We start from the raw sequence: 23,715 nt of genomic DNA on the forward strand, positions 1-23,715 counted from the left end.
GTCTGCTTGACATCTTCCTTTTTCAAAGGTGACTAAACCTGTGGGAGATGCACATCCCCCGAGGCTGTTCCCTGCAGCAGAACAGTTACCTGGGTTCAAACTCCTGCCTTTCCCATTGGAACAACTTGTTCCAGGATGAAATCACACGACCCTCAGACTCACTGGGACTATACACATTCCTATATACAGCTTGGATTTTCAAACATATCCTTTTGAGATAGGTGCCTGCAATCCACAGATGGACTTATTTGATAAATGCATTACCCTCAGTCATACACGGATTAGGTCAGTGGAACTTGGATGGGAAAGGGAAAAAGTAAGAATTGAAAGACATTTATGCTTCAAAGCATTTGTGCTTCAAAAGACCATGTCTGCTGGTAAAAACAAATTCTATTTTCTTTTAGTTTTTTTTTCTTAAAAAGCAGTTATTTTGATACCATAAACCATCATAAAACAGCCTATTTGTTTGATTACATCCAAATATTTTTAGTGTTTACTATGGAATGACATGATAACTGTGATAACAGCCTTTGAAAGGAAGAGGGAAAATCTGGGTTATGTGTGAGCACTGATGGACAGGAATCTCAGCCATGGAGGAAAAATAGTTTTGTCCTACTTTCTGAGCAGATGAGAATTAGAGAGAGAATGAGCAACTTCCAATTTTAGGTTAATATTTTCACCCAGTGAGAACTCAGAAAAACATATTATCCTTTGTCACGCAGCAATTGTGCCCATGGAGGCGAAGACTATCCTGTGTAACCCTTGACACTTTACTAAACTAAAACCAGTTGCCATTTTTTATATACTAATTAAGATAAGTCAAGAAAACTATAGGATGCAAGGCTATGTCTCATGGGCACTGAAACTATTTCAGCTGTCCACTTGCTTGGATTTCAGCGCACAGAGGTACCCAAACCTCTGGCCATTCAATCATTCACTTTTCAGTCCATCTGTCTGTCCAGCTACAAAGCACAGACACATACATACAGTGTACTCAGCTGAGGACCTCAGTTTACTTGTTGCTTAAGCAAAACCCTCTTATGCTTCAGCGGAAGAACAAAAACATAGTAAATTGCGTTAGCTAAGAGCAAATGAAGGTGAAAACTTTGCATATTTGGAAAATATGCACTCTAGCCACTGAGAGTGTGTTTATGCACTAGTGGTTTGAAAAGTCAATACTTATAATTTCCTTGGGAAGGTTTTCCTGTTCCCTACTTTTCTATGCACTGCTAACAACCTTGAACCAAAATGAGATGAGCTACATTGGAAATGTCAGGAAACTCAGCAAAAAGTCCATTGCAAGTCTTTAAAATAACCTGTGGCTATTCAATGCTGATCATAATGACTGTCTGAACTTGGTGCACTAGAGGAATTTGATAAACAAAATTTCTATTTTCCTTGTGCTTAGGGAAATCATTGCAGTGTTTAGACTGTTATGTCAGGCACTTATCCAAAATGACTGCCACCTTGGAAGTTATTGCCAGCCTTAGCTATGAATGTCATTGGTTTCTTGGGTCAAATCAAATCCTTCCTGTGCTGTTACAGAGACAAACAGATCACACATTCCATGAGGATGTACAGAATGTGCAACATTTGATTTAAAAATCTGGATAAAGCTTGCAACAGCTTAACTGTAACGTAAGATACCAATTCAGGTTATCTCTGGCAAGATGTATGGATTTTGACCTCCCTTGGAGCAGCACTATAGGAGGGAACAGAAATTGAATCGGTGATGGCACTGAGAGGAGAAGAGGGAAAGTAGACAGAATTTGAAATCCAGTAGGTGCATGTGATATGGGAACTTTTTTTCACCCCGAGGATGCTGGTAGTGCTTTATGAGGAACAGATACTGTTGACGAAGGACTTCATTTTCTCTTTCCATTAAGCGGAGCTAGGACAGCTGACCGCGCAGTTCGTGCGGTTCGCAGTGTCCGACATCTCTGCAGAAGGCTCGGAGCTGGTGCCGGTGCCTCAGCCGAAGGCACGATAACCTGCGGTGGGCAGGTGAGCGCTGCCCGGCTCTCCCCGCACCCCGGCACCTCCCCGGACCTGATGCGCCCAACTTTGTCCGGTTCTCCGCAGCGCCGGCCCCGCCGGGCCCGCTCGGCCCGAGGGGAGGCAGAACCGAGCCCTCGGCGGGCACGGCGGGGCCGGGCCGGGCCCCCAGCGGGGCCCCCAGCGGGACCGGGCGGGCTCCGGCCGGGCTGGGCTGTCCCGGCCCCGGCCCCGCGGGGACAGGGGAGGTGCGGGGGCAGCCCCCGAGCACGGACAGCCCTCGGCCGAGCCCCGGGGCAAACCTGCCGGCCACGGGCGTGTGGAAGTGCGGGAGAGCCACCGCGTCCTGGGGCTGAGCTCCGGCGCGCCTCGCCCAAAATGCGTGTTACCTGCGTTTAATTAGAATTGCACAGCATCTCTGCCCCCGACTGCCTATGGCCACGGGCTGCCGCCAGGTCCCTACGGGTACAGACAGTCTATAGGCACCAGCGCGTAGTGCTGCATCCTCTACACCCCTAGCCAGCCTTCATTCATATTTATACCGCGACTAAATATTCGATCAAAGGTCGAACGCTAACTCAGATCAGTTATATTTTTAATGTACGACCCTTAAAATAGACTGTTTTGTAAACTGCAAGTGTCTAAAGATGCTCAGCGCAGCCTCCCCCGGCCGTGCAGCCTCCCCCCCCCAGTAATAATAATGCTGCAGATTGTAGAAGGATTTGAGTCTGCAGCCAGAGAGAAAGGGATTAGGGCGAGAGCACTGGAAGTTAAATTGTGCTGCATATAAAAAATGGGCGGATTGGTCTCTAGATGAGAGCTTGGTACCACCTTCCTTTCTAAAATAAAATCTCTCTGGCATGAAGTCACAGCCTATTTCACATCCGGTTTACCCTGGGACGTATTACTACTGTCTTGGTAAAGAGAAAGCTTTTGTTGTATAGCGGCGGTCGGAATACTGGGCAGAGAAATTTGGGTGCTCAGCCCGGAGGAGCGGAGCAGCGGCGGCGATGGCCGAGGCGGAGTGAGCGGCGGAGCCGGAGCCGCGCATCCTCCGCGCCGGCGGGCGGGCACGGCGGGGCAGCGCCGGGCAGCGGCACAGGGACCCGCGCCCAGGGCTCCGGTAAGGGCGGCGAGGGGCTCGCCCCCACGGCCACGCACACGGGCGCGCACACGGCCACACGGCCACGGGGACACACGGCCACGGGGACACACGGACACGCAGCGCACCGCTCCGGCAGCTGCCGGTGCGGGCACCGCGGCCAGGCGCGCAGGCGGCTCCTCTCCCCTCTCCGCAGGTACCGCCGGGTCGGGGGGTTTTTTTTCCCTCTCCCTCCAGCTTGAAATTCCGCAGCGATCGATGGGCATTGTCATTTATCTTATTTATTTATTTTTTAGCGCGGACTGATTTCCGCCGGTCCCTCGCAGAAGGTTTTGGGGTTTGGGTTTTTCCCTCCCGCGGGCGCGGTGGGAGGGGTGGCTGCTCGGGGCAGGGGGATGCAAAGTTGAAATGCCGGGAGGAAAACAAGTCTCGATTTGCTGCTCAGAGAGAGGCAAACCTCTCACCGTGAGTCAAAAATGCATCAAAATGCCCCCTTTTTATCCCCGTTTTTGTTTTAATTTCACCCCCCCTTTTTTTTTCCTTTCCAGTGGGCGCTGCTGAAGCGCTCCCAGCGTGGCTCTCGCTCCCATTTTGAATGGGAGAACCGGCGCTGGTCTCTCGGGCGTTGCGGGCTGGGGGAGGCCGGGGGGCAGGGAAGCTGCTGGGCTTTAGCGCTTCTCAAAGTCGTTGTTAACATTTGCTTTTTCCAGATGCGAGAAACTTTCCTTCTCCGGCATTTATAGTGCCTGCACGGTTTTATTGGGGTGGTGTTGGGAGGAGGGGGGAGAGCGTGGAGCTCAACAGATCAAGATAGTTCAGAATAATTCACTTTCCGTTCTTCATCCCGAGGAGCCTTTTGTAAAGGCAGAAGTTGGCAGGACCGGGAGAAGGCGATTTTTGAAGCCACAGATGCTGCCTTTCCCTTTGTGAGGAGGCTGATTACAGGGCAAGTTAAGATGCAGTCTCGTCCCTGATGATCCTTGTCCACGCTTTCCTGCCACATCTAGCTCCTTCCTATCCAGTTAGCTTAGCTCAGCCCCATTCAATGCTTATCTGCCCATCATTTGGCTATAAACGCATTAATTATCTCTCATTGCTTACATACCGCTTTGTAACGGTATTTTATTGATTTAAATTGTCCCTCAGAGTGTGCAGTGAATTGGGGTAGCTTTATTTAAAGGTACAAAAACATTTCTGTGTACAGTGCTTCGCTTCCTCAGACACATAAAAAACCCTCCAATTCACTACTGGGGGAAAATACAGGCTTTGTATTTACCTGCCCTTATTTAATGTAATGAATCCTAAAAATCAACTGGATTCCAGCACACATTATATTGATATGTAAAGGGACTTTCAACATCTCCCGGGCAATCAGTTGAATCTGGAACACCGATTCCACAAATACCAGCTAACTTCTTATTTTATGGTTTATTAGAAAGCAAAAGAAACTTTTTAAGTTGTGTTGCTTTTTACTCAAAGGTAAACTGAAAGTAACTCGCTGAAGTCTGGAGAGAGGACAGGAGATATTTGGGGAGGAGAAGGCTGCTAATGCAAAAACATTTCCTAGCAGCATTCAGAGACTGATAGAGATTTAGGAGATGGTGTGTAGGTTATCAGCACATGGTTTCATTACGAATTGTGCCCTTTAGCCCAACAAAAATATTAGTGTGCCTATGTAGCAGCAGATCATAGAGTTAGAATCTGATCATTTTAGTCCTTTTCTGATGCTGGTATTTCAGGAAAGAGGAGAATTGTGTCTGTAGAAGAAAGTTGATTCCATCACATCAAAGCAAAGCTCTGGCTGTGAGGAAAGCACCGTTCTCCTCAGCCACCCCACCCCACACTGACACTTTGCAAGAGGTTTGGAAGGGCTCAGCTGGGTCAGGTCAAACAAAAAACAATTCCACTTGCTTATCTGCAAATGTTACGGAGGCACCTTGTCACATTTTCAACACGGGAGGAAACTGAGCAAGAATTGCCACAGAATTTGGGGACAGCAGCTTTAACTCGTAATTTTTGTTAACGCTCAAGAATAATGCAAAAAGAATACACCCTTACTGCAAAATAAATCCCACCCTGAGCCTCTGGGTCTAAAAGTGAAAGATAAACAGGAGAACAGCCAAGGCCATGGGCCCTTATTCTGAATGACATGAGCTATACTGTTGTGAGGTCATTGCCTGACATCAAATTATTCTGCAGAAGTTTCCAAAATCAGACATTTTTGTTCTGTAATACCTGCTTTAATGTAGGGGATGTTGATGGTTATTTTCCTTCTAGTTTCAGAGTCCACCATGAAGAGATTCCTGGTGCTTTGTGACTGTCTCTGGGCCTGGAGCCTCCTTCTGAATGCGCTGACTGAAAGAAGGTGGGGAGATATTTTTTAATGCACCAACATAATTTAGGAACCTTTAATTTAATATAGCAGCATAAGACAAACTCATGGCTGCACTACCACTTAGTGTATTGGGGGAACTTAATCTCTGTTCAAATCCCAGATAAATCTAACTAGGGGAAGTCTGAAAGAAAACCACAATTTGTTTGCATGGCTACTTTTTTTTTTTCCAATATGGTGAAGAAAATAAAGAAAAAGCTTTCTGAAACAAATTGAAACTAAACTACCTCTTAAACACCTGTGCAACCTTTTCTACTCTTATATAATTACTACTCAGAAATACAAGTTTCTTTAGAGGGGAAAAAGTATAATTAAGGGGGTTTTATATCTCATTTAAGCACATTTAGTAACTTTATTGTCACTGCAAGCAGAGGCAAAACTTAACTTCTTTGTTGGTCAGGATTGTGTCCTAACTTAGTAATTGTATTGAAAATCTGAAGTCAACCTTCCTGCTGAAGGAAGACTGCTTGGATGGAGAAGAATCTGAAAGCTCAAAGCCCATGATAGTTATGTTGGAAAGACCATGCTGCACTGAATGTTTGTGGAATATTTGTTGAAATCATAATCTAAAAATAGCATTAGTATTAAGAACAATTTGTAATCATACAACACCTCATCAAACAATTAGTAGGTTAACTGAAGACTATAAAGCAGTTTGCAGTATGCTTGAAGTACTCTCTGTAATTCAAAATTCAGTGAAGGTGTTTAAGAAGGCTCTCAGATGTATTTCTGTAGTTTAAAAATATTAATGTCCTGTCAGTGATGTCACCTAAAGAACAAAAAGCAGTAGAATTTTTGTACTGTCAATGGTGATCCCTCAGAGATCCCTGACTACCTTGAAGATTTCAGATAGAGTGGAGTGGGCAAAAGTTCATCTGCACAACCATTTCCTCTAAAAAACAATAAATAATGAAGGTCGGTGAGTCATTTAAGAGTTGCTGTATTGAATAAATCTGATGTTTCAGAAACAATAACTTTATTTTTATAGTATATTAAGGTGAGATTTGAGGTATTCACAAAGTACTTCCTCTGACCTAGCTGGAGAATTTTGTGAAAACATGTTTATTCTCTAGATATGCATACATGCGTCTGTGGATATATATTTATTATACTGTAATGGACGTGTGTGCATTCCTAATGTGAGAATTAAAACGCATTGGACCAGTGTTTAAAAATTCGGTGACGTGTCAGTATTGGAATGACCTGTAGATGGAGTCAGTGCACAGTTTTTTATTATACTGGGGTTTCATGTGAAAATACAATTGCATACAGTCACTTTTTCCTCAAAATCTACACACCTTACATGAAATATATCTGGTTTTAAAGCCATTTTGTCATAGTAGGTTCCTTTGCCTTTGTTTCTGGGGTGCTGTTAATGCTTTATGATATAAAACAATTGATGAATGACATAAAGTGTCTGTGATACAGGAAGACAGTCTTCCCATGTCACTCTTATAATAACCTCCTCCCCCAGCATTAGAACTATTATAATATGTGTGTTTTGAATGAAAAATCACAATCCCTCTGGAGTTACAGCCTACTCCATATGTGCACAAATGTTCAGAGTCTTCCTGTTGTGACCATATGTCAGTAAAACCCAGCCCTAATAGTGCTTTTTACCTTTGCTAAAATGGTGGGAAGAACAGGTAAGGACAAACGACAAATGTGATCCCAGCATGGGAGCAGGGAGTCTGTCCCACTGTGCTGCCACCAGGCCATCCTCCTGACACCACCTCTCAGACATACTCATTTCTTTACCACTACAATTTCTGAAGTGGTTTTAGATCCTTTTTCCACCTTATTCCTGATGACCTTCCGCTATCCTTGAGATATGTATGTACAGCAGCTTGTTTGCTGGCAGTGAGTGTCAACGTGAATTTAATCCAGTGAAAGGTCCTGTGTTGCAATGCTCCAGAAGGTGGATGAGGAAAGATAATGCTCACTGGAGACAGCAGGAGAACTTGTTATTTGATAATATATAAAAGGGTAAAAAACCAATTGTGTCTGTGACTTAGAATCCAACTGTAGGTATGAACAATAAACATAAATCAACCTATTTTGTTGTGAAGTGAAATTGTATGACGTGGCTAGAGGAAAGTCATAGCATTTTTTAACACTGTGAGAGATTTTGTCTTCTTCATTAGAAATAGTGATTTATATGCATTAAAAACCCCCTGAACATTGTTCTTCACAAAGTCACATCCTACAGAAATAAACCAAAAATTAGTAAAACTTCCATGGATGGCACTCCTGAAGCTAATTTAAATTTTTAGTGTTACATATTGAAACATGTACTGCAAAATAAACTTGGAAGCATTTCCAGAGTGCCCATATTCAGGGTATCCTTCCTCCTTCTCTCTGCATTTGATGCAAGTGGAATGTGTGTGTGGGATACACAATGCATGTCTGACTGATGCAGCTTACAGAAAATCATTTCATGGGTATTTTAGTAGAACCCCATCATTACATTAACAGTTTGTTCCTCCTGAGCAGGCTGGGCTGGGCAGGGCAGGAGGGACTGGCAGAGCCCCTTGTGCCTGAGCCAGAGGGCCAAGGGGCCAAAGGAGGGATCCCTTCTGTCACACCTGGGGCTGACAAAGGCTCTGGCACTGCACAGGTTCTTGGGTTCTCCAGTTCAGGAACAACAAACCAAGGTTTGGCAAAGCAGTGCTTTGCTTTTAGTGCTGATGCCAAGGCGTGTTTGCAAGGGGTGTTCCCAGCAGTGCAGGAGAAAATGGCCCTGGGTGAGGCCTTAGGACAAGTGTGATCTGTGATCAAGGGACTCATCTGTGACAGGGTGTTAGGTGAAGGTTTCAGATGTAAGGAGGTTGATTCTGATGTCATCTACAGCAGACAGGAACCACTAAGCCCAAGGATTTCATCCTGATTTGTATTGATGGCAGTAAGATTTTTGTAGCTGAGTTCAAAGAGCTTTAATTTTATCCTTCTTCAAGTAAAATTTCAGGACTTTTGGCTGAGTTAGGGATACACATTAGAGAGCTGCAAGTGAAGCTTTACAGACATGAGAGATTTTCATATCAACAGATAGTTTTGTTATGCATTTGTAAGGAAAAGATGGAAATATTCCTCCACATCTAACTGCTAAAGGAAAATGAGAAATAAAATAAAGCAAAATAATATCTGGATCTATGAAAATGCACACTCAGTCTATTTCTATATTCAAGAAGATATCTCTGTGTTTTTCAGCATTTATTTTCAGTACTTAATGTCAGTGTTCTAAATTACTATATCTTTCATTGCATGCAAATCCTTTATAACCATTACGAATTAAACACACTATTTTTTGCTGACAAAAAAGCCTTTTCATGAGGAATACACACACATTATAGCATATATAATTAGCACATTATAAACATTAATGAGTAATGAGATAAACATGAGGGAACTGACATTTTACATGCTCACCGTGTACGATTTAAGAATAAAACGTAAACATGAAAGAACCCTATAAAGCAATACAATCTTGTCATAGGGAGGAGGTTATGTGACCATAAACCAGTATAAGCAAGAATAAATGGATTTTGGAATTCCTGTTTTGTAAGGTTATTGGTGGATCAGTGTTTGTCAGTACTGACTGTTGTGTATTTCAGTTATGGACAAACCTCATCCCAAGATGAACTCAAAGACAACACCACCGTGTTCACCCGGATCCTGGACCGGCTGCTGGACGGGTACGACAACCGCCTGAGGCCGGGCCTGGGAGGTGCGTGGTGTTCTGATTGTCAAGGGTAACGTTAGACAAAGAGCAGTTCAAACAATGTTATTTTTCCATTATATACTTAATTCTGCTTATATAGACACATAAAATAATGCTGATATATAATATTAATTTTTTTCACAAAAGCCATACCTTCCCTGTCTTTCACGTACTTGGTTTTCTCATACTTATACCCAAAAGAAGAAGAAAATGGTTCACAATTCAAGAAGACCTCTGAATGGGTATTAAAACTTTAAATGTATGAAGAATAAAAAGATAATAAAATATGACCTGTGACCTCACAAATGACAAGTTTATTAATCAGGCCTAAACAGCACATCTATCTATGACTATCTTCATAAGAAGATTGAGTTTAAAAATGCAAACATCAACCTACCTTAGTTATAAAAGTCTCAGAGAAGTTTGTTAGAGTGTTTTTCTACTTGGGATTTGTTTCTGTAACATTTTTTCTTCACAGCTTCATAAAAATGTCTTTCTTCTGCTGCTCTTGATGCCAAATCCATAAAAACGCATAAAACCACACAGCAATCACACCCTTATAAAATCCATGTTACAAAGCCTGGTCTTTGTCAGCACCCCTATGTTCATTCTTTGATTGTTCTACTGTGACACAATCCCAAAACTGGGTCTAAAAAGCTTACTGCTTATAAACATGGAGGTTCTAAACATACAAGCACAAATGTCTTCTTCCCGTGGAAAGTTGGTTTTACCTATTTCAGATGTCTTTTTATTTCTTTTTTTCCTTTTGGACTCTTCAGGTGAAACAAAACAGCAACCCACCCCACAAAGTGTAGTTCCAACAGTTTTCCTACAATCACTTCCAGAGGAACTGCAGTATAATAACAAGGTTTTACATTAGGAATTCTTGCACCATCCCCTGTGGGTGTAGTGGAAGGTAATCAAGCGTAAGCTTATTCTGTGGTTTGAGGAACCATCTTGTAGCAGTTCTTGAATTGTGAGCCAAGCTCTTCAACAGTCTGACTTCACTGACTTTGAGGAATGGCTAAAGATAAAATTCTATTTATAAAGTATTAATTAATACATTTAATAAGGGGTTTATCTGTAAATCTTTGTGTGCATTTTCAGGTAATACACAACAAAATAAGGGTCACTTTTTACTTTTATCTACTGATACTTTTGCCTGTTTGTTTGTAAACCCTTGGTCTAGTGTAGAGATAAATGCTCCTTAGTCTTTGATTAAGGGAACTGTACAGTTCAGTCAGCTACTCTATTACAGAAAATAAACAAAGCAGAGAAGCAATAAATAAATGAAACTGTAAAATGTGTAGAGTCTGGTACATGTCTACAAGAAAAATCTGAGCATATGATGATTTCTTATATGAGTTTTGTAGCTATTATGATTTGTTAAACAAATACCTGAAGAGCAAACAAAGGGAGATGCAGGGAAAGAATTTTCTCTCACTCTATGGATTGCAATTCAGAGAACTAAGCACATCAGTGTCAGCTCTTCTGGCTGTGTGTTTGTACAGATGTTTCTGAATCCAGACTTCAAAGGTGCAGTCAGAAAAGGATCACCTGGTCCAGATTTAAAATTGACTCCTAACAAAAAGACTGTTTAAAGTAACTGTTTCTATAGAAGGAAATGAGTGTCTTCACAAAGTTAAAAAACCATTTGCATGACTGTAAAAAGCAAAACTGAGTGGAGTATGGGAAATATGGGGTGGAGGGAAGGAAGAAAAGATGGAGCAAAGGAAGGAGAGTAGTTTCTCTACCTAAGGGTTAGAACAGTTTAAATAACCTTTGCATTTCTCCTTTTTTGAATTGTGTTGTCTGTTCCTACCTGTAACCAAGAACCTCAAATATCACAAGTTTCCTGCTGCACAGTGCACTTGAGTTCCACAGTGTCAGTCCAGCAAGTTTGTCTGTTGTTAGTCAGCTCTGGACATTAGAACTGAGTACCACGGCTTTTAAAAACATTCCACATCTGATGAAATTGGGGGTAGTAAACTAGAAGCAGATTTACTCATCTGACTGTTGAATAATATGTTATTCAAAAAATATAAATTATAGATTTCAAAAACTAGGGACAAACATCTAGGCAGATATTTTCAGTCCTGGTACCAATTTATAACAAAGGGTTTGCTCAGGAATTTGGAAATTCACGTCTTCAAACTCTTCTTGCTGAGGTATCTAAATCTAAATATGAGTAAAGCACCTCAGGATGACTTAGTTTTGACAGTTGATTTAGACACTTGGTATAATGGGGAAATGTATTCTGAAATGTTCCATACATAAAAATATGCAGTGAAAAATCTAAATCAATGTGTCAAATGTAGCATGGGGCTTGGACTTGGAAGTTCAATGAGCCTGTGATTATAGCATGACCTGTTGCTGGAAATTTTAAAATGTATATGGAAAAGCAGTAGTTTCATTTTTCTTTCCAATATCAATGATGGCTTCTTATTGCGTATTTTGACCAGAACACGATTTTTAATCTTCTCTGAAGAGAAAGTAAAGAAATTTACCAGCATAACACCATTTTTAGATATAAAGAATTAGGTCAAAAACTCATTCATTCCATACTAGCTATGATGTACCTATCAGAGAATTTAAGAGACTAGAGACCCTCATATATATATATGTGATGTTGATAAATGTTAGGCAGTTAGGCACAATGTAAATCAGTGTATCATTGAGTGCACTGTAACACTCTTCCAATTTTCTAAAACTATTTTTTCTGTTCTGTTTCTCCCTTCTGAGAAACACTAGATAAGGTAAAACCATGCGTGGTACAGTTACTTTCTCCTTCAGAAAGGGGTATCTTGCAGAAAACTCTGGTTATCCCTGTATGATCTCTCTTTCTGTAGGGCAGAATTTCAAATCTGTTCACCTACAGAAACAGAATTGTGGGCATGGACAAAGAAAAGAGAATCAGTTTCTCTCCTTCTCACCTATGGAATAAAAGGGAGATGACAGAGTTTCTTCATTGAGTTTGTTTCTCCTCCCTTGTAATTATCCGTACGCATGACGACTTCAGTGACTAAAAGGTATCTTTTTCACTGAAAAATTGGAATGAATTGTGAAAGGGGTTTGATCTTGATCTTGACTCTACTCATTTAGAGGAGTAATTTCCTTCTTTTTGAAATAAACACCATGATGTTTCTCTCTCCCAGGTTTGCAAACTTCTGTTAGTGTGGTGAACAGTTTCACTGCTAGGTAGAAATACTCTGGTGAGGCAGATGAGGCACCATCTTGAAGCCAAGAACAACCTTCTGGAGAGATCTCATTACAAAGATTCATTGTAGGAGCTATACTATAAATTCATGGAAAAGCCAGGCTAAAAGGCAGAGCATTAAGATAATGAAAAATTCAGAGGTGCTGAATTTTGGGTCACTCTTTCAGCATCTATGGAATCAGTGCTAGATCAAAATTAACTCCTTTTCCTTTTCTAAAATCTTCTTTTGAGGTATTACTTCAAAAGGAAAACTAAAAATTGCATATGCTCCATAAAGAGTATGGGAATGAAAATTATTATTCATCAGATAACCCAATAAGGCCATATCTGAAATTAAATGAGTAGCTTGGAGCATTTTGCCTTTAAACAAAGAAAGAATTATTTCTCATTAACCAGAATATTAAAAAATGGAGTCAGTGACCCACGGGGAAATATTACAGTTATTGAAAATGCTTGTTACTCAAAAAATGGCGTTGCTGCTAGAATTAAGCTGATTCTTTTTAAAACAAGAATGCAGCCCCACGTTATGCATTGGCACATTTGCACCTTTTATCAATAATTATTGATATAAATTATGCTATTTAGTTGTTTGCCACCTTCATATGTGGGCATAGTCACTTAGTCAGACATTGCTAGGAAATAGCATCTGTTGTAATCATCCATAAACATGGACAAATAGTTACATTTACTTATTTATGCATGGAAAATAGAACTCTCAAAATTAATGCAAAAACGTTGTGAATCATACTAGAGGACACCTATTAACTCTATGAGAGGATAATCAGTTACAAAAAGCAAGGAGGAGGAATTGCAGAGAGTAACATATTGAAGCTGAAAAAGAGGAAATCATGTTAGACATTAAGGGAAAAAATAGACAGTGCAGTTACTGAGGTAATAGCATGATTTTCTGTGGGAACTATCTGGACCCTAGAACTAGAGGTGATCAAAAATAGGCTAAATAAGAAAGATGCTGATCTCTATTCAAATACACAGTCCTGAAGAAAATAAAGGATCAAATAGTGCCAGGGGGGAGTGAAATAAGGAGGAAAATTCACCTCAGTGTTTGGTGGCCTCTACCAGTAATGCACTGTGTCTAGAGTGGGAGTTAAAAGAATTGAAAAGCAGTGAAAAATGGTGGGAAAAATCAGTTCCTCAGATAAATGGATAGGCCATTCCCTTTTGTTCTGGGCTGTCTTCAGGTGGGACAAAGGGATGGTCCCTGGGATGCCACCGCAGCAGGTCTGAGGTGCCACAGTGGAGAGAGGGAAGACTTGCATAGGGCAGGTTGTGTTTGATGATGGGATTCATCCACACAAGAGCAGGCGCAGCTACAGATTTTCTAAGACTAGCACCTTTGCATGGCACACCTCCCCTCCCTAAAACTAAAGGATATCACATGGTCTGTGACCTTTTAAATTAGAGTAATTGTAAATGTGGGTTATCCCTTTGAGAGGGATTTTGTAGTAGGAAGGTTAATACAGAACTGAGAAGAACAACAGTGCATTTGATCTGACAGACAAGAATCTTCCCGAATTAAAATGCTTTTGTTGGGTCAAATGCCCAACAATAGATCATTTCAAGTAGATTATAAACATTACTTCAGTAGTGAACAGAATTACACTCATTTTATGCTATGGGTAGAACGTATTTGTTGATGTCTCCTGTGTGATGTTCATCAAAATTGAGTGTGACTGTCCTTAAGTGCAACATCAGTCAATCTCAGGCAATTCGTTACTTCCACAGAGTGGAAGGGATGGGAAAATAAACCTCACAGTATTATGTTAATTATGTTTTAAAGATCAGTTTCATGAGAACATTATCTATAAACACAATAAAATTACCTCTTAGTTATTGAGATCCCAATGGAAATTGTTGGATTTTAACATACCTGAGGTTACATAAAGTTTAGGGAAAATATGGTTTTGGTCTGTATGTGTCATAAAGAAGTTAAACCTAAATGATTCTACTCTAAATGAAAAGACAGTCCTATACCTCACCCCTACACATCATTCTGTAAGTAAAGAAGGGCTAGATGCTACACTTAACTCTCTACAAACTGAAAAGGCTGATTTTGGTCTCTTTTTTCCACTCTTAGGCACCACATCGATGTAAAGACAATTGTAAAAAGCCTTAGAAAACCTTAGGAAAATTGATTTAATACAACAGTAGGGAGGCAGGGAGGATATGAGCGCTGAGCTGTTAATTGGTGGGTGAAGAGCTGCCATGACACTGCACAGCTCCCAGGAAACCCTTTCCAGCAGCACAAACTCTACAGCTGGGCAGTCACAGCACAGATCATCCTTCTCCCTTTTGGTCCCTACTCTACAAAAGCAGCAGCACAAAATTCTTAGGAGTGTATTTGTTGTGGTTCTTTGATAAAAATACTTCACAGGATGCAGCTGGGATGATTAGTCTACATGACTTTCTTTAGCAATAACAGCATACACTGTCCAGTATCTGAATTCCTTTCAATCAAAACCACAGGAAAAGACTCCTCCATACAGACAATTATAGCCCACACTTACACAAGGCGTGCAGGAGGAACAAGTGCATTACCAAACCGGTGGAACTGATGTAAACCACCAAAACATGCAATTCAAATCAGCCTTGTGCTCAAATACTAGCAGGTCATAAAGGGAAACAGTCAATGTATAGTCTCTTATGATAAATGGACTTAAATCCTGCTGTTTAAATAAATCTGTATTTCTTATTTTATTCTCAATTTGTAATCAGATCACCATTCTAGCAATAATGAGATCCCTGGGAGTTTAAATCAAAATATTTCTTGTTACTAATTTTGAGAGTTGACGTTAGTCTGGCATCATTAGCACAGTGTTTGTAAACAGGGAGATGACAGGAGTTGGTGCTGAGTGGTGCTGTCAGGGCTGGGTGGGGATCAGGTGCCTGAGGCTGTTGCAGAGTGTCTGGGGGGGTACTCGGGTGCTATTTTGCTGATCAGTAACTACTTGGACCCTGTGGTTGCCATACAGTAAAACCAGTAAGTCATTAATCATTTCCTAGGGTTTTTTTCCTGGAATTGTTACATGTTCTACAGATATCCTTACATTACTTAGTCCTCGTTCATGAAGCAGATGCCATAGTCAGGATTCATGGTTAATGTGCCTTTAGAACTGATGGATTTATCTGCAGCAGTCCAATCAGCTCCTGGCCTGAGCTTGTTCTGTTCAGTGACTTAGACTTTTGAATATAGCTCAGCATTCTGAGCATTGGAAACACGATTTAAGCTTTCCCATGGTAATCAAGCTGCAAATTGATCATAGATAACCTTGATTCTAAATATATATCCCAACTGTATGAGTAAACACATGTCCTGTGCAGGAGTGACTCACAACTTCTGAAGCTCTTAACAAAGCACAGTTGAATCATCTAATTAGTAAAACAGTAAACAAAGATTTCAAAACTTCCATATGGCTTTGGAGGGGCTCATCTTTCTCTGTGTGTTCATACACTCTTTTTCATCGCTCTTGAAAATGAGCTACCTGCCAAAAAAAAAAAATCGATGGTGTGTACACTGATTTTATCTGCATTTGAAGAGACCTGGGATTAGGTGCACTGCAAAAGTGAAATCAGTGTGAAGATAACACAATCTTGTTTGAGTTCACAATCTAAATTTTCTATTACTACTTATTATTTACATGTTACTTAAATTATTTTCAATGTTATACAGAAACAAATTATTTTTCCAATCCCTTGGAAATCTTCCTCCTTAGCGACAAATTCTTTAATTTCCATTTTGTGATCTTCAAGTGATCTCCTTAAGCCTCAACATCAGCTACTATGACCACACTTCTCCCAAAACCAGAACTCAGGACACCACAACATGATGTGCTGCTGGTTCAAAGAGTGTATTCTGTGTCCGTGCAAGGGAAACCAGAGAACTGAATTATATTGAACAGAGTCTTGCTCAGAGCTGGGACTCTTAAAAGGATCATTTTGAGCCTGAAGAGCTTCTAGAATCTCCTGATTATGGCAGTGGAAGTGCCTCAGTGGAAAGGAGATGGAGGGATGGGGAGTCAGGATGAAAGATCTTTAAAAGAATAATTTGAGGTTCACTTTTCAAAATGTAAAAGGCTTATAGATTTCAAGATGGCATTAATTTCTCAGTCTTAAGAAAAGACAATTCAGTAGCTGGAGTCCATTCAGCAATGTTTCACTGGACCTTGTGAAATCTCTACTCTTTTTCTGCCAGTTGTTTCATACCTGACCACAGCTTCTTGAACTTTTGTGATAGTGATGGGCTGAAGGCCAGAATACATTCCTTCCAAGCCAAGTAATTTCAGACCAACCATATCCTTCTTTCAGTTATCAAAGGCTAAATTCTCACCACGAACTTCTTTAAATCCAGAGCAATTAGATGTCAAGAAAATATTGAAATTTCTTTAAGTCAGTTGAAAGGCTTGTAAACAGTAATAAGGTCACATATTATTTAACTGGACACCCAAGGATGAGATTTCACCTCTCCAGTGCTTTTGCCTGTGATCACTGTACTTTTTACATGTCTTGGTTACACAGCTAAAGAATGAAAATAATATTAGGCAATTCAGCCACATCATAGCATTTTACTTTCTGTGATTATGAATAACACATTGGGAATTTCATCCTTTAACTATTTTACTGAGTCCTGAAGATTACTTTTGATACCACCTAATTTTTGCATTAACTTACTAACTGAATACATGTAATTTGCTGTATTCCTAGACTGACAGTAGAACCAAATCGAGTATTTTACTGTCTCAAAAAAGTGAGAGTTATTTCAGAAATTGTATCCCTCCTTCCACATTGGAAATTTCTACCCAAATCCCCACACTGGCTTGTCCAGCCCCACGGGGCATGTCTCCAGACTCCCATCCCGGTGGAATTGGCTCACTCCACAGGGTTGGATTGGTGCCTCCAGGAGGTGTCACTCCCTGCAGCCCTATTGCAGTCCCCAGGGTGATTTTGCTCTGGGCCAGCCTGGGGAATGCTTTGTTCTGAGTGCCCAGCACACACCAGTATGAAGGGCCCGATCCTGTGGGAGGAAGGGGAGGTCAAGCCCAGCTGTTTCTCAGTGGCTTTTCCCAGGGGTCTGCACGAGGCAGATGCTGGGCTCTCTCTGGACATCAGCACCATTTCAGGTGCCTCGGACTCAGCATTCGTGACCACTAAAATCCCTGGTTTCCTCTGAATTGATCAAGGGCATTGTGCCATGGAGCAAATATACAGCCTGAAGATCACAGAGAAGTCCAGCTTTGTGATTCAGCCTATACATATAATCTGTGTTATGTACATTTTAGAGTTCTGAATTATTATTTATACTAATCTCTCATTGAGGCCTATAGAGCAAATTTATGAGCAGAGGGCTCACTTCCAGAAAATGTTTACACAGATGATTTCAGTATAGAAATTTTATCTGATGATTACTTGGAAAAGTTTTAGCTCCTATTTGTTTATTGCAGTAAAGGGTAATGCAGCCATTTCTAACTCATATCAAAGTATCTTTGTGGTTTTGTACACCATAATGTATTCTCTTTTTTTCTTCTATGTTCCTGTGTCTCAATACAAAATACATAACTCATAAGCCCCAGGTTAATTATTAGAGACCTTGCTTTAGCTTGCCCAGAAACCAAGTACCCCATGAGACTTTGGAGTACTATGTACAATATTCAGCACTGTTTATATTGTCAGACAAGAAGATTTATCAGTCAAAGAGTGAAAAAATTTCCACAGCAGTGGAACTGTGGCTTCTGTACTGTGGCATCACAAGCTCTTTCTCAAAAAGTTCTGTGGAAACACTGTAATAAAAAATTGTTGCTGACAATATTGACTGTGAAATTACATCTAGAAGCAGTAAATTATCAGGACCATATTGTAGACCAATTTTAGAATGGCTAATCAAAGCCAATAATTTTTCTATTCGTTGTGAGAATTGGTAGTGGTTGGATCTAATGAAGGCTGTTGATAGACACTCACTGTCCTAATTTCCTGCTTCATCAGAGCGAGTAACCGAAGTGAAGACTGACATCTTCGTCACCAGCTTTGGGCCTGTTTCAGACCACGACATGGTAAGTGATGGCCTATATTTCTACAGCACTCAGTTTCTCTTGTCTTTTTAATTTGGAGGATGAAAGATCTATGCAATAACTTATTTACCCCTTTTAAGGCTGGGCTTTCCTAAAGCCCTTGATCCGAAAATGCTCAGCTTTTGTGTGCCACCACTGCTGCTGGCTGGGACTGCATTGAAGTGCCTTGAAATTAGCAGCTTTGGTAACTTTAATGATATGTTTTAACAGACTTTCTATTTGCTACATAATATATCATGAAATGCATTAGGGCTTGGATCCATATTCTTCTGAGACTGATTGCTCAGGTCCTTGCTGGCACACCACTGATCCAATTTGCTAAGAAAGATCATCATCTTAAAACCAATTAACACTTATGCCTACAGTGTGACATCTGTACCGTCTAACCTGTATTTTTATATTAAAAGCTACTGATCAATGGGAAGTGACTTTCCTAGATCTTGGCTGCCGAAAGAGAAGAGAAGATTAATGAGAGAATTAGTGTCACTTCTTTATGGAATGAATATTAAAATCAAATTGCTAGATAACTGCAGGGGATGGAGAAGTTCAGAAAACTGAATGATGTTGTGAGCCCTGGTCTTAAGAGATATTAAAAGTTGTGTCGAAATACGGATAAGGTACTTAAAATTTTGCGCCAGGAGGTTGCTATTGACAGGGAAGGTGTGGTCTGCAACCACCAGTTACTGCTGGAATCTGGTATGAGTGTGAAAGCTGGAAACAACCTCATTAATTTAAATGAAGAAATGAAAACAGTTCAGCCTTGTAGCTGGCTACATTTAGCTAAATACATTCACCTAAAAAAAATTAAAAGAAAAACAGAGAGCAAAAATTATTACAGGAAAGGAAACAAGTTCCATTTCTTACTGCAAAATTATCACTAGTTTGATTTGAACTAAAACTATAGACTTTAAACACCTTAAACACCAGGTTATTACAAGTTTCTAACTACTCAAAGCAATGTTAAGGAATGGAATAAAAGAGAAAGTAACTTTTAAAAGGTAGTTTATTTTTTTAAGTGAACTTTATGAAAAGACACCATTTTCTTGATTGCTTGGAAAATAGCTGTTGTCAAGTTTTGGAGAAAACTACAGTCAAATTTGTAATTGCAACTGATGTCATGATATTTAAATGAGAAAGAATAGCTTGGGTAGCACAGTTCTTGACCAGTCATTCTCCTTAGACCTACAACAGAAGGGTAATACAGGATGGTGCTCTGCCTCCTCAGCACATATACACAGGACTATATATATCTTAAAGAACAATTTAAAAAGTTCAGTCAATGACTTCTGCTTTTTTGGTCTGTGATAATCTTGTGAAATTACAACATCTACTTACTACTCTAAATTATACATTAAAAGAGAAGGAATTCCTTGGATTAGAGATTGGTAGAAACCATTGATATCCACTTTTTATATTCTGGTAATTGGTTCAGTCTCAACGTAGGGAACCAGTGGGCAAACTGAAAACTTCCAACATAGGCACGTGACTGAAATATATATTTAAAAAATTTAATAGTCTTGGAATACTTGCAGCTGTAGCAGCTGCAGTTCGTGAGTGATCTGAGGTTGCTCCAGTTTTGCAGAGACTTGTCTTCTTGGGACAAGTCTGTTTTTAATGTCCTGAAGATTAAGGTAATTTAAAGTATTGGGTCATATATGCTTGTGGGAGACGAACAGAAAAGGTGATGGACATATGCAGGGGAATGTACTCTTTGTATTTATGAGAGTTGTTTTGCATAAGCCAGCTGGTTAAGCTATTGTTTCCTTTGTTGAATCAGATTTACTAGAAAACTCTACTAATGAATGGCAATCTAACAAACAAATAAACATGGGTGCTTTCCCACTTGTAGACACAGATTTAGAGTAACTGATAGCCCTGCTGAATTACTTGGGAATATTTGATCTTTTTACATCAGCACCTACTTTGTAGTTTCAGGTGATTTGTTAAGAAGGTAAAGCCAATTTAACATTCCGAGGACAAACTGGTATTTATATGGGATTTGGGTTTTAAAGAGTAAAATGCAGAAGCTAAAATTCATCTTCCAGAATTAGGAATAAGTACATTTGAAAAAGAATAAAAAGAATGTACTTATTTGACTTCAGCTATAATTCGGTGCATGAATTATTTTAGCATAAGGGATCACTACCTACAAAAAATCTCAAAAAGAATTGAAGACCCGTACAATGTTGGCTCTTGTTTGTCAGTCAGTTAAACAGCAGAAAGAATTCATCAGTCTCTTAATAAAGTGTGTGACCAAGAAACACAGAGGCAGGTGTTCATATGTTTCAAGAAGTAAAGAATTCACAGAAAAGTATTTAGTGTAAAACTCCTACTCACCTCCCGTGAAAAGGAACGCGTGTGCAGCCTACTCATGTGAAATCTTTTGCTTAAGGAACTAAGTGTGAAATCAGAGACGGAGAGAGAAAGAGAAAATGAAGAGCTTACCAGAATATAAAGTTTATATTAATTTCAACATAGATTTGGTGCCAAGTCCTCTGTGCCTACTCCAGTTGGTTGTAGACACCGTCCTTGGAGGCTCCTCCAGGTTTGCTGGGGTGAGCAGGTTCATGGGCAGTGCAGCCCCTTCCTGGCCATTTGCTCACCGGGAGCAGCTGCTTTGGCACTGAGGGGCCGATGTGGGAGCCCAGGAGTGCTGAGCCCAGGAGTGCTGAGCCCAGGAGGGCTGAGCCCAGGAGGGCTGAGCCCAGGAGTGCTGAGCCCAGGAGTGCTGGCTGGGCCTGGCACTGAGCTGTTCCAGCTGACAGGGTGTGTTATGAAAGCACAGCCCCAGCGAGCACAGCCGGGCCATCTGTGTGCAGGAATCCAAAGGCGCTCGCACAGTCGCTCGATTTCTCAGGGAGTACAGGGTGTTTCTACCCACTCCCAATACACTCTTTTAGGAGCAGCATACACATAACCTGTTATTCTATAAAGAGAATGTCTTGGCTTGTTCTTGTGAATAAAGTTACATAGGAGAAGAGCATTTTAAAAATAAAATCATCTTTTTTTGGAAGAACTTTGCAGGTTTTTAGGCATGTTCAGTGGATTGAACTGATCAACAGATATATGGCTATTCTCACACTACTGTCATTTTTTTGAAATTTTTGACATATATTATTTGGAATAAGAAGCATTTTAAAAGTAACTTTTTCATAAAGACAGAATAATTTTATTTTTTTTTTAGTAAACCTTTATTCCCACTTTTTCTGTACTGTAAGCTTTTCAGGAATGATTATCTATCTTACTACCTTCCTGTACAGCACCTCATGTAGACTACAGAGTGGTCTACCCTGTGAATAAACAATCTCCAGGGAGAGACATTAGATGGGTAAATTAGAGAACATTTAAGTCAAAGTGTTATAAATATTCAATACTGTATAATTTATGGCAAGTGCAGATAGGATTCTCTTTTTTTTACCTTTACACTATGGAATGAAGAGTCCCCACTGTGAAGAATTTATTCAGAATTTCACCTCACTCATATATTTGCACATAGGCCACTGCTCTCATACATTGGTTTAGAGAAAATCCTTCGGTTCCTTTGCTCTGCATGCCCCTCTTCTGCAGAAGAAAGCCCTAAGCAGAGTATCTGATGACTCTACGTTAAAGATCAGCTGTCTGTCAGAATTCATTTGAAAAGAATTAGTGTCCATGCTAAAGTGGGTAGTGAAAGCTGAAGAACTGAGATATCTCAGCCAAAATAAATTCACCCTATATGGTTAAATGGTCTGGGATAGAGAAAGATTCAATCTGTTTCAGGCATGACCTGCCAGCTACATTTTAATTGAGTTTTATCTTATGCTGTAAGGTCCCTTATCAAATATGTCAGACTCCTTGTTCTTTTCCAGCATAAGAACCTTGTGTTCATGTAAAGTGAAGAACCAGACTCCCTTCTCTCAACCTGTACCACCTCCCACTCACCTCCTTCCTTGCACTTGAAAGAGAAAAGGGAATGGCTGATGTCACCTTCTGGGCATGTCTTTTACCTTTCCCATGTGTGTAGGAGGAAATTTTTTTTGATGCTAGTAAAACATGGAGGAAATCCAATATTTTAATGACAGATACTGTCTTTTATACCTCCTCCTCTCCTACTCTGCTGCATACCTGGGACAATATTTTGCTCACAATTCAACCTAAGGCCATGACCAAGCAAAATTCTGAAGCAAGAAAATTGTTTGTAAGTGCACAACTGCTACTACTGAAGCTGAACAAATTCAGGCTTCAGCAGTTCACTGAGCACGTGATTAATAAAATGGATATACAATTAAGTATGCACCAAAAGGATTCACAGGTCTGGTATGTAAATAAAATAAAATAAAATTTAAAAAACCCCCACCAAACCAAACAAGCCCAAAGTAAGAACACCCCATGGAACTACAACATTTCCATGTCAACAAGAAATTTATTCAAGCATTTCATGCCCTAAAAGATGGAAAAGCACATTACCCGTAAGAATCATCATTCTTTCCTGCAAATAGTTGCACGAGGAATAAACAGCTCACAAGTGCTTAATGTTGTATGGAATGTTGCTGGTTGTTAAAAGAAAAAACAGAAATTCAAGGGAGTTTTCCTTACAACTGTGTGTGCCCTCACACACATGTGTTCCTTAGAGCTCCATGTGCCTTCCCCCAGTTTTCCTTACTATTCTTCTTAACATTTATTCTGTTGAACACAGTAATGATATTGTAACTGTTTAATAACCAGCTTCTGGTACATTGTAAGTAGCACGGGGAGTAAATGTTCTGATAATTACTAATACCATTAATAGTCATCTTGCTTCTAGGGAAGGTAAGAACGTACGTCTCAAGTTCTCCTATTGGAACGTGACATCATGTGTGTTTCCCTTTTTTCTTTATTGCTGTAGGAATACACCATAGATGTATTTTTCCGCCAAAGCTGGAAAGATGAGAGATTAAAATTCAAAGGACCTATGACTGTTCTTCGGTTAAATAATTTAATGGCCAGCAAAATTTGGACACCTGATACCTTTTTCCACAATGGAAAGAAGTCAGTGGCTCATAACATGACGATGCCAAATAAACTATTACGAATTACAGAGGATGGGACATTGCTATACACAATGAGGTCAGTCCTAAAATGTTACATCTTTCATTTGGTTTGACAATTTAACTTGTGAAAGCAGATTTTCCAGACAGGAAACAGGTTCCTTTTGGAGAATAATTTGAGTCCTGCTTAGTAATTATTTTGGAA

The 23,715-nt window shown here is 40.2% G+C and overlaps 1 protein-coding gene across 1 annotated transcript in view; it reads left to right on the forward strand.

Annotated features, from left to right (window-relative positions):
- Positions 1–2,696: 2,696 nt before the first annotated feature.
- The window catches only part of GABRA1 (gamma-aminobutyric acid type A receptor subunit alpha1), a 41,816-nt gene continuing 20,797 nt past the window's right edge, over positions 2,697–23,715 (forward strand). The window contains exons 1-5 of the mRNA XM_051794141.1: positions 2,697–3,118; positions 5,375–5,462; positions 9,101–9,213; positions 18,419–18,486; positions 23,369–23,589. Coding sequence (XP_051650101.1) covers positions 5,389–5,462; positions 9,101–9,213; positions 18,419–18,486; positions 23,369–23,589 — 476 coding nt within the window. The 5' untranslated portion in view covers positions 2,697–3,118; positions 5,375–5,388. The remainder of the gene's footprint in view (positions 3,119–5,374; positions 5,463–9,100; positions 9,214–18,418; positions 18,487–23,368; positions 23,590–23,715) is intronic.

The sequence above is a fragment of the Manacus candei genome, unplaced genomic scaffold (assembly GCF_025592945.1).
Source record: "Manacus candei isolate 608988 ecotype Guabito, Panama unplaced genomic scaffold, ASM2559294v1 h1tg000037l, whole genome shotgun sequence".
Lineage (NCBI taxonomy): Eukaryota > Metazoa > Chordata > Aves > Passeriformes > Pipridae > Manacus > Manacus candei.